The sequence below is a fragment of the Microcebus murinus genome, chromosome 2 (genome assembly GCF_040939455.1).
Source record: "Microcebus murinus isolate Inina chromosome 2, M.murinus_Inina_mat1.0, whole genome shotgun sequence".
Taxonomy (NCBI): domain Eukaryota; kingdom Metazoa; phylum Chordata; class Mammalia; order Primates; family Cheirogaleidae; genus Microcebus; species Microcebus murinus.
Genome location: NC_134105.1, coordinates 58,481,417 through 58,499,292, shown reverse-complemented (window position 1 = coordinate 58,499,292; position 17,876 = coordinate 58,481,417). Strand labels below are relative to the sequence as shown.

At 33.3% G+C, this 17,876-nt stretch overlaps 1 protein-coding gene across 1 annotated transcript in view; it reads left to right on the top strand.

Moving 5' to 3' along the window:
• LRRIQ3 (leucine rich repeats and IQ motif containing 3) overlaps positions 1-16,976 on the top strand; it is a 138,691-nt gene extending 121,715 nt beyond the window's left edge. Inside the window, exons 8-9 of the mRNA XM_020282438.2 lie at positions 7,285-8,011; positions 16,324-16,976. Of these exons, the coding sequence (XP_020138027.2) occupies positions 7,285-8,011; positions 16,324-16,471 (875 nt within the window). The 3' untranslated portion in view covers positions 16,472-16,976. The remainder of the gene's footprint in view (positions 1-7,284; positions 8,012-16,323) is intronic.
• Positions 16,977-17,876: the final 900 nt, after the last annotated feature.

Below are 17,876 nucleotides of genomic sequence, written 5' to 3'. Positions count from 1 at the left end.
TTTTTCTTTTAGCAGGCCATTATTAACATCTACTTGCTTTTGTTTATTCTGGAATCCTCGAGTATTTTTTTTTTTAATTTGGTCAAATGTTAGATATTAAGATCTTACTCCAGCATATTTGCTAGTGGACTTCTTTAAGCCTACATTTCTTTTCTGAAAATTAGGATAAAAATAATATTTACATAATAAGATTGTTAATAGGACTAAATATGATAATTTGTTTAAAGGACTTCGCATGATTTGGCGTATAGCAAACACTTGGCATACATTAGCTATGTTGCTATAATTAGCAATTAATAAAATCCACCTTATAAGTTGTTAACAAGAATAAAATAAATGGTAATACATATGTAAAGAATTTAGCTTAGTGCCTAGCACATTTTAAGGGCTCAATAAATGACAGCATTTATGTTAGTCGAGATGAATAATCTTCTTTTAAATGGTGATACAAAGGACACCTTTCAAACAGGTGGGAACAGCATGCACCAAAGATGAGAACTAGTAAGTGTCTAAGTCCTATTCAGAAGTAGTGTCTGTTATATTTGAAATACAGAGTACTTAAAGAGAATAATGGGAGATTTGGAGAATATAGAAAGGAAACTGAGGTAACAAAAGATTGGGAGAAAGTATAAGTTTTTTTATCAGCATCCCACCATCCAAACTGAAGAGTGCCCCTGAATTGGCCTAGTTCTCTCTAGAAAAAAACATCCATTAGACACATTGAAAGCCTATAATGCACCAGACATTCTTCTAAGGCCTTGATATAGAATGGTAAAGAAAGCTGACATGATCTCAACTTTATAGCACCTTGGAGAGCTCTCAACCAAGTTTACAAAAGTATTTATAATATATCTACCAGATCTTGAACTTTCTACGAGGGTCTTTATTTAACTTAAAACAATACAAGCAGTGCCATGTTACTCTCCAACTTCTATTCTATTTATTTGTCAGTGTCCCTATATGTAATGGAACTATATAATTTGTCTTCCAAACTGGATTGCTTCTAATACTGAAAGAAGTTGCTGTCAATAAACATCAACAAAATCATGGGCATAACCTGAGTTTTTCCATGGCCAACTGGAATGTATACATATACCATGTTTCCCCCAAAATAAGACCTACCTATAAAATAAGTTCTAGCAGGATTTCTAAGCATTTGTGCAATATAAGCCCTACCCCGAAAATAAGACCTAGTGATGGGTGTGGCTACGCAGCGTATCTGCACAGCCCATGCATTTCCTCCCTGATCGATATAGAAGACCAGCAGCCCTTCTCATCTGCCGCATTGTGACAGCTACTATCCCAGAGGTGACTGGAAAGGTGCCGGCAGCCCCACCAACAAGGTTTGCTCCCCCTGTCAGGTCCTGGCCTCCTGTGCATGCTGCAAGCTGAGGCTTTGAGGGGAAAGTCTCCTCAGTGAAGTGAGGAGCCAGGTGCTCTGCTTAGGTATTGTGTGTCCCCAGGGGGAAGAAGGAAAGCTGTGGCTGCCATTTTACTATGATGATGTTCCAGAAGAAGATGACTTAACTATATTTGAATAAATGTAGATTGTTGTACCGTACTTAAAACAAATAACACATCCCCTGAAAATAAGCCCCAGGGTGTCTTTATTGATTTATTTTTTTGAGACAGAGTCTCGCTTTGTTGCTCAGGCTAGAGTGAGTGCCGTGGCTTCAGCCTAGCTCACAGCAACCTCAAACTCCTGGGCTCCAGTGATCTTGCTGCCTCAGCCTCCTGAGTAGCTGGGACTACAAGCATGTGCCACTATGCCCGGATAATTTTTTCTATATATTTATATATTAGTTGGCCAATTAATTTCTTTCTATTTATAGTAGAGACGGGGTCTTGCTCTTGCTCAGGCTGGTTTTGAACTCCTGACCTCGAGCAATCCACCCGCCTCAGCCTCTCAGAGTGCTAGGATTACAGACGTGAGGCATCGTGCCTGGCCTAGGGTGTCTTCTTGAGAAAAACTAAATATAAGACACTGTCTTATTTTTGGGGAAACATGGTACTAGATCCCTTTAGAAGTGATTTCTGTAGAAGTTTACATGTCGAAAGATCACAGATATTTTACTCCATTATGTTTTACTTACCTCATGCATACGTATTAAATATTGATTTACCACAGGATTCCCTCTTTAGCTCTCTTGTCTTGTCTTAATTATGTTTACAATTTTACCTAAAAACCTCTATGATAGTGCCTCCCAAATCTATATCTCCAGATCTTCCCTTCTAATATTTAGATTCACCTTATGTATTCATTTGTTTGCTGGACATATGCAGCAACTAATTGCTAGTAACTAATTGTAGATAAAAGCTGCTAACTTTGTATTTTACAAAACCAAATTTCACGTATTGTTCCTTTTGTTTCATGTACATCTTTGATTATGAAATTTCCTTTTTCCTGGAATGACTTGTTTTCTATTCTCTCAACCACACCTTTTGCAAATTCATTAAATTTTTCCAAAGACCTCAAAATGAACCTTATAGTAATGCACATATAAAACAAAACAGAACAATCTTAAGAATAAAGTTAGCTGTTACCTTATTAAAGAAAAAAATTTCACAACACTTGTTAAAGATAGTAAGGAAGACTTTATTCAAGGGAGGCTTTTCCAATGGTGTTTTGCAATAGGGGAGAAAGACCGGGCTCTCATCTGAATATAACAAGGACAAGACTTATAGCCAAGGAGCAGGGTGGAGATGAGTTGATGGGAAATTACTGATTGAAATCATGAAGGCTAGGGCATTCTTGCTAGACTGACTCAATAGAATTCTTGCTCAAGGCAGGCCAGATGATAAGTTAGGGAAGTTGGGGGTGATAAATTTGATCAAATGTCAAAGATGTGAAATTTTGCTAAACTTACCCAGCAGTATTCTTGCTAAAACTGGGCCAAATAAACCAAAGACAGAGTCCAAGTTCAGGGACTAATCAGAAAGAAGACTTGGAGGAGCCTGACTCAGTTTGATCTAAGAGTGTCTTCTTCAACCTTCTCCAGAACATTTTTGCCAAAAAACCACCGACCCTAACCCAGATGGAGTAAAATGTCTTCTTTAATGGTTCTAGGGTTCCTTGTGTACACATATATCTTAACATTTGCCATAATACTTTGAAGTTATCACCTTTACTCATTTGCCTCCTCCTCTAGACTGTAAGATTCTTAAGCGCCAGAGATGTTTTTTTATTTTTGAAGACCCTGATTCAAAGTAGGTACCCACATACTTATTCAACTAAGTCAAATTGAAGTTTTCAGTTGTAAAACTAGTCAAAGGAGTTGACTGTATTTTCATCATTTGTAGTCCTGGCACCCAATAATTTTGCCTGGGAATTACCACACAATTCATTCATGTCTTGGCTACAGCATAGTGAATGTGGTGACAAGTAGTTGTAAGATTATATCTGGTAGTAAACAAACATAAAAACATGAAAGTCTTTGTAGGCCATGGCAATGATTTTGAATTCTATCATAAAGGCATCTGTAAGACTCTTAAGAACACAATTTTAAGAGATCACTGTGGCTTAGTGAGAAATGAAGCATTTGTGTGTTAAGAAATGTAGATATTATTTAAGAAGCCAATGCAATAGTCAAAGTAAGGGCTGGTAGAGGCCTGAAGTAAAGTGGTGGCTAAGAGACAAGAAAGATCAATTAATCTGACTTACATGTTACAGGTAAAATCTAAAAGATTTGTTGATAAAATTTATGTGGAAAAACTAAGCTGCTATGTATTATTTACTGAAATAGGGAGGACTGATTTTAGAGAGAATAGATATCTGGCACCAAATAAGAGAGTTCTTTTGAATGTACCATACTTGAAAAATATCTAAGATTTGCAAGTAAAAATGATGAATTGGAGAGTTATCAGCATAGAGATTGTTATTTAAAGCCATGAGCAAAATCCACTTCAGAGAAATGAGAAAGGGGCTTAGTATAAAGTTCTTACAAACTCAAACAAACATGGAGTGATTTTTAGGGAAGATAAAAAAGTGTGAAGAAAACTAAGGAGAAGCAATCAGAAACGTAGAAGAAAACATAGGAGATGTTGGTATCACAGAATCTAAAAAAAATTTCAAGAAGGAGAAATGATCAACCAACTGTGGAAAATTCTATTGAGAATTTAAGAAAGATTATATCATAAAAAGTGTCCCTTGTATAATATTTATTACTATAAAAGCCTTTGATGAGAAGAGTTTCAACAGTTTGGTGGGAACAGTAGGGGTAAAATCCATATCTGAGTTGAAATGTTAATAGGAGGTGGAGAAAAGGAGGAAGTCCAAGGAGACAACTCTCTCAATAATTTTTGCTCCAAAGTTGTACTAAAAAAAAAAAAAAAGGAACATAGCCAGAGGCCAATGAGAGCCCAAGGCATGTGGTAGTGGTAGTGCTTCTGATGGTGGTAGGATTGGTGGTTATGGCCCTTTAAACATTGATGGAAATGATCCAATATAGAGAGGGTGAAAAAAGAGGAAGCCAAAGTAATTGCAGTAATAAAGGTAAAAGGGGTGGGGACAACGCTTCACCAGAGGTGAAGAATTTGACCTCTGCTAAAAGAAAAAATACTTTCTTCATTCTATCAGGTTAGAAGAAGGTACATGAACATATAGCCAGGTTTATAAATGTGGTTATGGAGAAATGATAGCACTTCCATCAGTTGGCTTCTATTTTGACAATAAAGAAGGAGATGTATTACAAAGTCTTAAAACAAAATATGCATACCAAAAAGACTCTCCTGCATGTTCTGTGTTTTAATTTCTCATAGATGTTGAGGGCTCTGACTAAAGGGCTTTGCTATAAATTTCCCCACTCATTACTAAATTATGTGGCTACTTAAACTTTACGCTATTTATGGAATTAAGGAGATAATATATAAGCCCTTATTTTCCATGTCAAATATAATAAAAATTAATGATAAATAAAATATATCTCTTACTCTTTCATTATTCATTCATCCAACACATATACTTGTTGGACATGTACTATTTAATTACTTCATCCCTACTCAAAATACAACTCTGTGCAAAATACTAGCTTAGGGACTAGGAATGTAGGATCAAAGACCAAAGAAATAGATCCCTACTCCTAAGAAGCTTATCTCTAGATTGATGTTATAGCTAAGAACTATTACACAGAGATTTAATATAAATGGAGTGTAATAAATTCCATAGGGAAGAAATTGGTATGAATGTTTAAAAAATGATACCAATTCTTGTTTAAAGAATAACGAAAATAATGTGAAAGGCCTTGAAGAATAAAGCATACTAGGCAAAACATAAAACAAAAACATAAGCAAAATCCCAAAGGTGGTAAGATACGGTTTGTATAAGGGAAAGAAAATGAAGCTCTTCTCATATAATATATGTTAGGCTAAAAATTGAAATTTTTCTTCATCTTGTAGGTGGGAAACCATGAAGGTTTTATTTTCCTTTGAGTGTAAGACATAACATGATTAGAATCTTATTTTAGGAAGATGAATGTCATAGCAGTGAGTGATGTCTTGAAACAGAGATTCTGGAAGCAGAAAAGGAAATTAGGAGACTTTTTAAAGTGCTAATGGGATAATGTTCAACTAACCAATGAGGGACTCTGGCTTTTGTCCCTCTGGGTTTCTGGTACCTTGCTTTGGACTCAAACTTTTAATATTTATGTCTGGACTCTTAGCTGTGTATCCTGTACTTGTTAGACTTGATTTCTCATTTAGCTATAGACTTTGCTTACTTTTCTTACTTTGCTTATACTCCTGTGGCCTTTGATGAAAATCCTACCTATTCACTTCTTTCCTATTACTCATCTAGGCCACAGGCTTTCCTCTGCTTCATGCTCATCTTAACTTCCATGACATCAAGTTTGGTATTTTGATACCCCAAACCTTAAGGGAATCTTCTATTACAGAAGATAAAATCCATGTAGACTAGAGTTAGTGGGAATGTATTGATGATTTTAATAGTAGAGGGAATCAGGAATCATTTTTTCCTAAGATTAACAAGCATAAATTTTATATCAGTGTTTGCCACCTGATCCCAAATTCATTAGTAGGTTTGTCAAAAAATAAATACGTGAACAACAACATGATTCAAGTTATTGTATTAGTTGAGGTGGCTATGGTAGGAAATAGATCCAGAAATATACATTGACTCAAACATAACTGTCATTTATTTCTGTCTCTCAAGGAGTCTGAGTTGGATAATCCTGGGTCTGAGAGTAGTTTTTCAACCATGGATTCAGGGAGCCAGGCTCCTTCTATCTTATGGTTCTATCATCTTCAAGGACTTCATCCTCATCTCTTTGTAGTGGTCAGAAGAAAAAAGAAAACAGAGGGTGCACATTGTTTCTAAAAGGCCTTGGACAAGAAATGACACATGGCATTTTGCTCACAATTCACTAGAAAGGACTCGGCTCATGGTCACACATAATAGCAAAGGGAGCTGAGAGTTTTAGTTCTTGTCTGTCCAAAGAAGGGAAAACCCATTTTTTATGGCAGCTATTAATTTCCACCAGGGTAAAGAAAAATAAGGTAAAACTGATTACAATATTCTTGGCAAATATGAGAAGATATTAACTTGCTAAATTAAATTAAATTGGACCTAAGGCTACCTCTGTACCTTGAGTCCTTATGCAATGAACTGCACCCTAACTTAGTATATAAACAACTGAAAGCCTAATTTAGGAGTATATTTTTGTAACAAATAGAGGAATGACAGCCAATCACAGCAACCAAGCTTCAGCCAGTCACAGGTTGCCAATTGATCATACCACATCCAAATAAAGCAAATGTTGAACTGTACCCAATCTAGCTGTTTCTGTTTTCTGTCTATAAATACTCTCTGTCCCCATTTTGGAGCAGAGTTGTCTGAATCTCCACTGGTTCTCAGTGGAGATCTACCCAGTTTATGAATTGTTCTTTCCTTCTTTGTTAAATTAACTCTGTTAAATTTAATTTGTCTAAAGTTTTTTAGCAAACTATATGAAAAAAATAATATGTGTGATTAAGTACTAAACATAAGATGCTGCTATTGCATCAGCACAAGTTATACAGTGAGAGATTATACAGAAACCACAGAAATTAGATTCAGTGCATTTCTGTGTTAAAATGTTTTAATAGTGATTTTCTTCTCTAAAATCACTGTTAAATCACAAGTTGAAAAGAAACTTGGGAAAAAAGCTTCTTAGTAAAGTAAATAACTGATTCTTATCAACTATTAATATAGTTTTCAAAATAATTTAGACAGGAAATAAAATGTGCTTCAATCTTATATAATGTATAATATTTGTCTGCTATGTGATGTAGGTCAGAAGGAGTCTGAAGATGAAATTGAAGATGAAGAATTGGATGCCAGTTTTAGGATATCAGTGTTCAAACTACCCATATATACTTCAAGTCCACTGAAGTATGCTGCAGTACTGAAAGAGAAAAAACAAGATTATTTTCCTGCATATGCTCAGTCATTTTCTCCCACTCATCTACAACCAATAATTAAAAAAGACTCCCTGTTAGATACAAGTATAAGAAAAGAGTTTTATACAACATACAGAGCTGGCATAAAACTCCAAACACTTAGTGATATTGATAAATATTACACAGAACAAAATAATCAGCAATGTCATAAAGAAAAAGTAACAGCTATAGCTTTGGCACAGGTTGCCCAACGAAGAGCTAGCCTAGCTGTTCAAGAAAATTTGAATAATAAACATTATGCTCTACAGAAACTAATTGAAAAAGATTATGAGGCAAATGAGCATGGTTTACAACAACGTAGGCAGGACAGAGTCAAATACCTTGAAAAAGTTAGAGAGAGAAGAGCTTTGTTTCTAAAAGAAAAAAAACAAAAGGCTACGGAACGTTTATTAGTTCAAAACTTAAGTAACCAGCGCACTCTTTTGATGAAAGGAATGCTTGATATCGACAGACGGAGGAAGAATGAGGCTCTCCAAAGAGAGAAAAGGCAGATTGTTCAGCGAAAACGAAGAGAAGAAAAATATCGGAAGAATTTACTTAAACAAATGAAGCAATGTAGGTAGGTACAGTTTAGATATAATAGAAACTTTTAAGTCAATTTCATGTGGATATTGCAGGCTAAATGTTGAGAGCTAATAAATAATATTTTGTTTATAATACAATACACTCTAACATTCTACTTTAAAAATGTAAACAAGCAAAAGGACAAATTATGTACTAACATATTACCAAAGATTAAACCAAAAAATAACTCTTGTCTTTTCCTACCTCCCACCCTTATCCAACAAAGTCTGCTTCCTTTTTACTAATTGTTCTTGTAAGTGGCAGCACCTTCAGTGCTAGAAACCTCAAAGTCCTTTACAACTCAGTCTGCCTCATTACCAGCATCTAATGTTTTCCTACCCATTTTACTTCCAAAAGGAGTCTCAAAAGGATCCTTCGTTTTCAATTCCACCTCTCTTATTCTAATTCAGACTCTCACTCTCACAGTCTCTCTAAGAATTCACATTATTTTTCCAGTCGAGATTTCCATCTCCTTTCTCCATATTTTCTTCAGCCCATGTCCATTCTCTAGCCTACAAACCTCAGCTGTCTTTACAATGAAGTTCTAGCATGTAATTTCCTATTTAAATATGTAGATAGCTTGTAATTTCTCACAAAATAAAATCTATTTTATCTCCCCTGAATGGTATTTCAGACATCATGCTCTATTATATCTAATCTAGACTCATCTCACACTAAGTTTTCTGCTATAACCTCATCCTTCCTTCCCTAATAGCATTCTCTGCTCTAGACAGACTAAATTATTCTCCACTTTGTACTTTCTTACCCCTGTGGTTTTACTGAAACTATCCCCCTTTTCCCTCAAGTGTGCACTCTTAAAGGAAAGTACAAACCCACAGTGTTACTGTTGTCTGCATATTATTATACAACACAAGCCTCTAAGTTATTGTGCAACTGAGCATGCTTTGGGGCATTCTAATTGGTGATAAGGTAGGGCCTCTATGTAAAGGAAAAGATTTTTTCCTTCAGAGAGACGCATCACAAGTGGCTGATGCTTGGCTGTGTGGCTGTTTCATACCTGTTTGCCACCTTCATGTAGTACATGAACTACATAACCACTGGCAAAATTTCTCCTTTTATTATCCATCCTTTAATAAACAATTCAAATGGTATTTTCACTTTTAGTCTATCCCCACTGCTCTTCCAGCCTGAATTAATCCCTTTAATTTTGTGGTGATTCCATAGCACTTTATTTAAATCTCAATTCTTGTAGTTGTCACAAGAGAGCCTATAATATCATGCTTAGCTTGTGAAGCCTCCATAACATAATTTGGTACATTTTTCCATTTCAATGCCCAGTATTGTACTTAGTTAACAAATTTATTCAACAAATATTTATTGAGAAAAATAGGTAAAAATCCCAATTAGAAATGGTGATATAAGCCCATTTAAGTCATATAATAGCCACTAAGAAGAGTGAGTGTTTTTAATGTATTTTTACTTAATGCTTAAGCCATTGGAATGAGAAACAATGCCTATTTTTCTTTAAATGTTTGTACAATGAAGATAAGTAATCAGAGTTATTAAATATATAGCACAAATATAATTAACCAAGCTATTAAAATAGCTTCACTAGTCATTAGAAGAACATAAGTGCTTATTTCATGGCAATAAATTTGTCCTCCACATACTTTTCAGTCCCTCTGTGATCGTTGATATTTCTACTAAAAAGTATTTACCTTCATTTCAAATCATTCAAGTAGTAATTCACTTCTAGCTCTTGAAGATTCCTATCACAGGTGATGTGGAGACATAAAGATCATTTGGCCCAAGAAACTGAAAATCTAGGTGGGAAATAAGGTATCAGACCATAAGACAACCAGAATTAAATAATACTACAAACAATAATGTAAGCCATATCAAGAGAGAATTAAAATTTCTGGTGGATAAACAAGTGAGAGTAATCTAGAAAACTGGAGGGAAGAGAATATTTCTTTTCTCAGACATTGCAAGGCTGATACCCCTATAGCAAAAGATGGATTAAGAAGAAAAAAGCATAACAAATGTGTTTAATCAAAATTTTACATGACAGGAGGGACTTTAGAAATGAAGACCCAGGGAAAACTGTATATTTTATGCTTAGGTTTGAGGAGGAAAGGACAGTTGTGTAGAAGCATGATTGGATACAAAGGGAGTATAACCTAACAGTAATAAACTGGTGGGAACTTAGCAAGGCCTGTTTGTTCAGATTCATCTTGGCCTTTCTGTGTAAAATTCCTTTCCTCTGGATATAAGGCAGGACACCGTCACATTAGTGTCTTTTAAAGAGAGGGGACAGGAGAAGTTCAGAGCAATCTTTCTGCTTCCGTAAGTTTCTCAATTTCCTCCAGCTTTAAATACTCAGTATGTCAAGGTGCTATATTTGGGATAGCCTTTCCTGCACCTTATCAAAACCTTCAAAGAGAAGGCTTAACTAAACATCAAAGTGTTCACTCCAATTCTCCCTTCCCTGTTATACAAAGATGAAAAAGATATTCTTAATCATCTAAGAACTCTCAGTGCTATGGCAAAAATAATCATACATTTGAATTATTACAAATAGAAGTAGGAAAAGTACAATTGCTGATAAAAAATTGGAAAAGCAGAGATATGAGGGGAGACCATTTTGGACAGGGAGAAGAAAAGTTGGTAAGTTCAGAATTGGTAAAGTTTGGGGGAGAAGAAGGAGATGGTAAATAGTGCTGTACCTATGGCAAAAGGTTTATGAAGGAGGACAGTTGAAGGTATAATTTCTTTGGAAACATGAACTTGATTAGAAAGGGCCTCTAACCCTCAGTGGACAGTTAGTTGCATGGTAAAATATGTATTTTACAACAAAACCTTCTTTTCAATAAATATCTCAGAAAATAATCATTAGGACACACTTTGGACAAAGCTTTCTCAAACAAATGCAAAAATTTTTAAATTGTTCCACAATGAAGATTTTTTTTTATTTTAAACTAAACTTAATGAAATGGGAGCTCTGAAAATTAATATTGACTCAAAATATTTTAACCTACATTTGGTAATTTTGAATTTCATTAGTTGTTGAAAGATATTTTTAATAACGTAAAACCAGCTCAAATATACAATGAGCACATCTCAAAGATTTTATTTAACTCATTAATGAAGAAACCAGTGAGATACTACAGCCAGTTTAAATGAGAATTCAAAGACCATACAAATATAAATCTGTATATTTATCTATATATATATCGACAATCAGGAATGCCAAAATAAATTTCTGAATAGATTCACAACCAATCAATGTCCACTGAGAAATAATCAATTATAACTTAACTGGACAACATTTATTTATATGTCTATAAACAAGACTCATTTGCATTACTTATATTTTCCTCAATATACACATTGTTTAAACTCCTTGAAGAGACTGAAAGGCACAGATAAGTCTGAACAGTGTACTAGCCAGAATCCTCAGTAATTCTTTTTCAAGAAAAAAATTGTTTTTGAAAGCCTTTCACACATTTTTTTCTAATATTAGATTGAAGCTTATCAGCCAAAGTTTTATCCTTGTGATATTTTAAGTGGCCAAACTATGTATATACATATGTTTAAGGCTTTTACAGAAATACTTAGAGATCTTTATAGCTGCTCATTTTATTTAAATTTATTTAAATGGTATCATTTCAAAAAGACTTTGTGCTAGAAAAGAGTTTTAAATAAGAAGAAAGCATTTGCCTTTTCCTAATTATAAGCCATTTTCAGCTATAAATTTACTGAGGTGCTTTATATAACACCTTCTTAAGTATAAAAATGTATTTTTATCCCCCAAATTTAAAATAATTTTCCTTAATATAGATTTTATATGTATATATATATGTGTGTGTGATTTTGGGACATAATTTTTTATAATTCATTTTAATAAAAATATATTTTAGAAAAGAGAATTAAAGTGGTCTGGCATATTAAAATACAGATCCAGTTCAAATCAGTATAATTTAATCAGCTTAGTTTTTATCACAGTAAATTGAATGTCCGACCATAATTAATTTGTAAAGGATACAGAGTCCAGTGAGCATCCTAATGTATCCTAACCGAATTATATTGTTTTGTAAGCTTCTGCAAAGGTATTATCGTTGAAATCACACAGTAATAAGGCATGGTTTGGTTTTGTTAGTAGTATGTCACAAAGGGCATTTTTGAGTTTTACTGTAAATGTTTCCAAATAAACGGTGGATATCAATATATAGAAAGGAGCTTTGACCAAAAGATAGTTTGTTTAGAGACTTCAGAGATTTTTCAATTTTGATACTTTTTCTGCTGTTGAATCTTCATTCACTTGACCTAAAATCACTCTAATGAATTTCAATAACTAATGAAGTCATTTCTGAGAACGTAGTTCCCTGATGCTGCTGTGGAATGAAGAATAAAGGAATAAGAGGGATCGGGGGGACCACTCCTGTAATCCTAGCACTCTGGTAGGCCGAGGTGGGAAGATGGCCAAGGTCAGGAGTTTGAAGCCAGCCTGAGCAAGAGCGAGACCCCCATCTCTACTAAAAATAGAAAGAAATTATTTGGACAACTAAAAATATATAGACAAAATTAGCCAGGCATGGCATCGCATGCCTGTAGACTCTGCCTCAAAAAAAAAGAATGGAGGATAGTTTAAATTAAATAAATAAATAAATAAAATTTTAAAAAAAGAATAAAGGAATAAAGGGGAACCATAAAACTCTAGTTTAGAAAGTCAATAAAATACCCACAGGAGTATTTAAGTATGAATTTAAGAGAGACTTTGGAATGAAAGAGTCTATATATCAGACAAAAGCCAAGATATTCTTGTCTGTACTCTGAGAAAGTGATATTACTGTTTAATACAGAACAGCAGGTGTCCATATTAAGTTGAGTATCAGCATGGAAGATCTAGAAAATAAGATTTTCTAAGATCTAGAAAATAAGTGGTATAGGTTTGATTGACCTATACCACTTTCTTCATTCACTATGGTCTTTATATCCTGATTTATAAAGATTTTTTTCTCCATCAAACTTCTGCCATAATCATAGCTAACTTCCAAATTCCTAAGAAGGACCCTCCCAATTACCTAACACCAACATTTTTGTATTCTAGCAAACTTTATGCCACCTAACTTTAAAAAACTCATTTCCATAGACTCATAAAGACCTTCTCATCACTTGGAACTGCCCCATCTCTTAAATCTTAAACTCTTATGTATGTGTTTACAGTTAAAATCTTCTATCTCTTCAACTCCTTTCTTGTTTTACTTTCACCACACATATTCTTCAAATATATGCTGATACCTATCCCTTGCATAAATACCTTTATACACTTTTCATTTCTAGTGTAGGCTTCAGGGTTCTTCAATGCAATTATTCTTTTGTCCATTCTGTCAGTGTTTCTGAAGTCCTTTCCTGTCATTTCTTCCATTATACTAACCAGCTGTCCCTCCCCTCGCAACCCTACCTTAGACCAATTCAGCGATCTGTATTTGTCTTATATTCAGATAAAAATCACTAAAAGAAGTCACTGACCTGTAGTTTTATGCCAATATTAATTTTATTGCCTCCACCTTTTAGCTGCTCCTTCCATTGCGTGCTTATTCTCCCATTAACTACAAGAGCAATTTCAAACCTTCTCCAACTGTAGAGCTTTTTATTTAAACAATACTTAAGGCCTCTCCTTCTTAACAAGCCACTTTATCTGTTTCCCAAGTAAATTTTAGGCCTTCAAGCTTTAATTTATTTAACTTTCTATATACATATCTATACAATTCTATATATTATACATTTTGCCCTAACTTCCTTTTCTACAGTCTCATGATTAGGTATACATTTCCCTGTTAAAAGCTAATAATCTCTCCACTTATGATTTTTGTAATCTTTAAAATCAGTAACATAAGGCCTTTGTGTAAGCCAATATATTTATGGTACTTTGTTATACAAGATACAAAATAGAGATGCTAATGTCATTTTCCTTTTCTCAAGATTGTTTTGGTTGCTCTAAGACATTTGTATTTCTATATCAATTTAAAGTTTAATAAATTTAAAAAAATTTTAAAATTTAAATTTAAAATTACCTTAAACATTTAAAATAAATCTAAATTAAACCTAACATATGTTGAGAACAAATTTAACTATCAATTTCTACCAAAAAGTTTCTTGGCATATTAATAGGGATTACATTGAATCTATAGTTATTAATATATTTGGGGAGAACTGACATCGTAATAATATTGCCTTATAATCTTTGAACATGGTATAACTTTTCATTAATTTAGCTAACCTTCAATTTCTTTCAACAATATTTTATTATTTTTAGGTATAGTCCTTGCATATCATTTATTAGATTTATGTTTAAGTATTTTATGCTTTTCTGATCATATTTTAAATTGAATTGCTTTCTTGATTTCATTTTCCAATTATTTGATGCTGGTGCTTATAAATACAATTGATTATTATATATTTATCACTCTTCAATTATTTTTTAGATTTATTTTTTAATTTTTATTTTGAAGTAGTTATAGATTCACTAGAAGTTGCAAAGATGGTGCAGAGAGATCATTCATTTCCTTTACCTAGTTTCCTCCAATTATATTAAATAGTACTTCCCTTTATATTTTGTCCACAGTTTAAAATTCTTATCTGTAGGAAAGCTATTTAAATATACTTCTTAGACTTAATTAATACTCTTAATTACATGTGTAAAATCCCTTTTCCCATGATTTCTATTCTGCCCAGACATGACTACTCTCCCGAGCTCTAGACTCATGTTAGGAGTAGCTAAATATTTTTTTTTCTTCCCCATTTGTTTCTTCCCCATATTCAATCATTTATTCTCTCTCAAGAGTTTAACTCAACCTTCTACTCTAGGAATAACTAACTTTCATTGAGTGATTATTAAATGCCAGGCACTCCTTTAAGAATTTTAAATTAATTAGCTTACTTACTTCTTAATAAACCCTATGAGTTGGATTATCTTCTTTATAAAGATGAAGAATGCAGAGAGAGCTTAAACAGCTAGTCCAAAATCACACCATCAGTAAGTTTCAGAGCTGGGTTTTAAACTCAAGCAGAATGGCATTACTACCTCTACTTTAACAACAAGCCATTGCTTCTCTCTATTCAATTCCCTGGGTGTGATCACATAGACAACCAGATTTTTTAAGCCCAACATTACTAAAACAGAACTCTAATCTTTTTTCCCATCTGTTCACTCTCCCTACATTTCCTATTATGATGAATGCCACTATCATCCATCCAGTAAAAGTAATGATTAAATGCCAGGCATTTCTCTAAGAAGGTAAATGTATTAACTCATTTAGTCCTTTATTAAACCCTGTGAGTTGAATTTTCTCTGTAAAGATGAGGAAAATGAGATAGAAAGAACACACACACAAAAAAAACATGTCCAAATCACACAGTAAATTGCAGGCTTTCTAGTCTTAAGCCTTTCTTCTACTCCTCAAGTCCAGACTGAGTAGACCTACATATAAATAAATTACTCCATGATCTTGTCTCAGTTGGTTTCTCCAGGCTTTTATCTGTTCTACTTTCTAAAACTGTATGTCCCAATTAGAAGGATATCAGTTCCTTAGAGCATGCCAACCTGTGCCATCCTTTCGGCCTTTGTTTTGGCTGTTTGTGCAACATAAAATAGTTTTGACAAAATGCTCCTCCTCCCACATTCTGCCAGGAAACACATCTTTTTAGAGATTCATTTCAAAACTTATTTTAACTCTAAAGCCTTTCTTGCTTTCCTTCCCCTTCCTATCTAGGAGCTGGAAGCTGGAAGTTTAAGATCAAAGTATCAGTAGGTTTGGTTTCTCTGGGGCTTTTCTCTTAGATGGCTGCCTTTCTATTGTTTCCTCACCTGGCCTTTCTTCTGTACAGTCGCATTCCTGGTATCTATCCCTCTTCTCATAAGGGCACTAATGCTAATCATATTGGAATGGGACCTACCCATATGATCTTACTTAGCTTTAACAACCTCTTAAAGGCCCTGTCTCCAAATACAGTCACATCCTAAGACACTAGGACTTTAACATATTAATTTTGGGTGAATACATTCAATCCATAAATGTGTCCTAGACAAAGCTTGGATTTAGTTAGGTTTAAGTAGAAATTCTGCAAATCCTGACGTAGGGTTGTTTTAGATGTTTCTTTGGGAATCTAAGACAGGTTTGTATGATTTCTCAGTTCTGCCCAATAGAAGTCTTATAAATATTAATCCAAAAGGAATATTATTTAATGATATAACCAAATTCTATAGAGTTCATTTTCCCATTTGACTATAATGTTAGTAATTTAAACATATCTAAATTCTATGACCTTTCTTTTTCCTCTTAGGGCTGAAGAAATATATAAAAAACACTGTGAAGAAAAATTTGTTATTGATATGATTACCTTTCAAAAAGCCTGTGAAAGATATCAAGACATTAAAGCAAAAGTTGCAATTGTGAAAACTGGTTTACCCTACGTATTTCCTAATGGATGACAAAATGAACCAATGCCAGATTACATCATATGATCATCTTAAATTATGGCTATTATTTTTAGCTGAAGGAATTTGTAATGATACTCTGGAAGAAGAACTATTCTACAATATGGATTTATATGTAAATCTTATAAAAATATAAAGAATAGTTTAAATGTTTCTCTTATTGGTCATAATTTAACTTAAATCAAATTGACTTAGCCCCTTCGAAAGGTTTCTTATATATTCAGATCCCCAGGGAACAATTAAAACTGACTTCATTTATTGCAGGCATTATTGCAAAGTCACCACTTACATTCTGTTGTATATCCTCTCTGAGTATAGCAATCTGTAAGCTATTTTCAGTTTCTCTGCCAACCTTAACATAGTAATTTCTACCCCTACTGCTGACTTTTATAGGATGTTATGTATTTGATTACTTTCATTGCCTGCTTTCATATATTTAATTATATTTTCTGTTTATTTTGTTAAAACAATTTCTGAATTTTTTTCAAAATAAAGTTTTTGTTATTGTATCAGTGATTCATGTTCTTATAAAACTTATAAAACTATAAACTATAAAAAGTAAATTAAACATTCTTATCACCTTCCTTGATTGTAAAATCTGTGTATATTTATTTTTAATGTATTTGCCTTTTTTGCATATATTTGGAGGTGAAGATGAGAGATAGAGAGAGAGAGAGAAAGGAAAGAAGCAAGAAAGTATGCATATAATTATATAATTGTGATCACAAAGTATACAGAAGTCATATATATTAACTTTACATCTATTTAATGCATACTAATGGTAGAAAAATTGAAATATAAAGAAAAATATTAAAAAGATATAAGAATTCTTTGTAAAATTTACATTTTCATCAATTTTCAATAATATATCTATAAAGATAAATAGCTTACTATAATTAGTACATCATTCACTAAATACAATGTGGCTAATGCCATTCAAAATTTCTCTTTAAGACTCATTGGTTATGTATGGAAGCTTTTCAAGCTGTGTTGCTTTAAAAATTCTCTAATTTTATCAGTCTGCGGTAAATTTCCAAAAATTAAGTATTTTATAACAGTGATTATTCAGTTGTGCTTCTATGTTTGACTGCTAACAAATGCTGGTAGGATTTTCTTAATTTTCCATAAAATAATAGCTGTCTATTTAAGTCCATGGCACCAGCTCTCACTTTCCTGTTAATTACTGGGTAACCAATAAGAAAGTCATATTTGTATTTCTAATTATTCTGCAAAAAGAACAAATGGACATATTATGGGATGGTAAAAAGAGTGACAGACTTAGGTTTCCCATATCAAGTTAGCTAATTTCTCTGTTACCCCAGTTTTCTGTTCTGTGTTTGGAAATAGTATATATATATATTTCGAAGAGTTACTTTCCACAAAGTAAATATTTAATAAA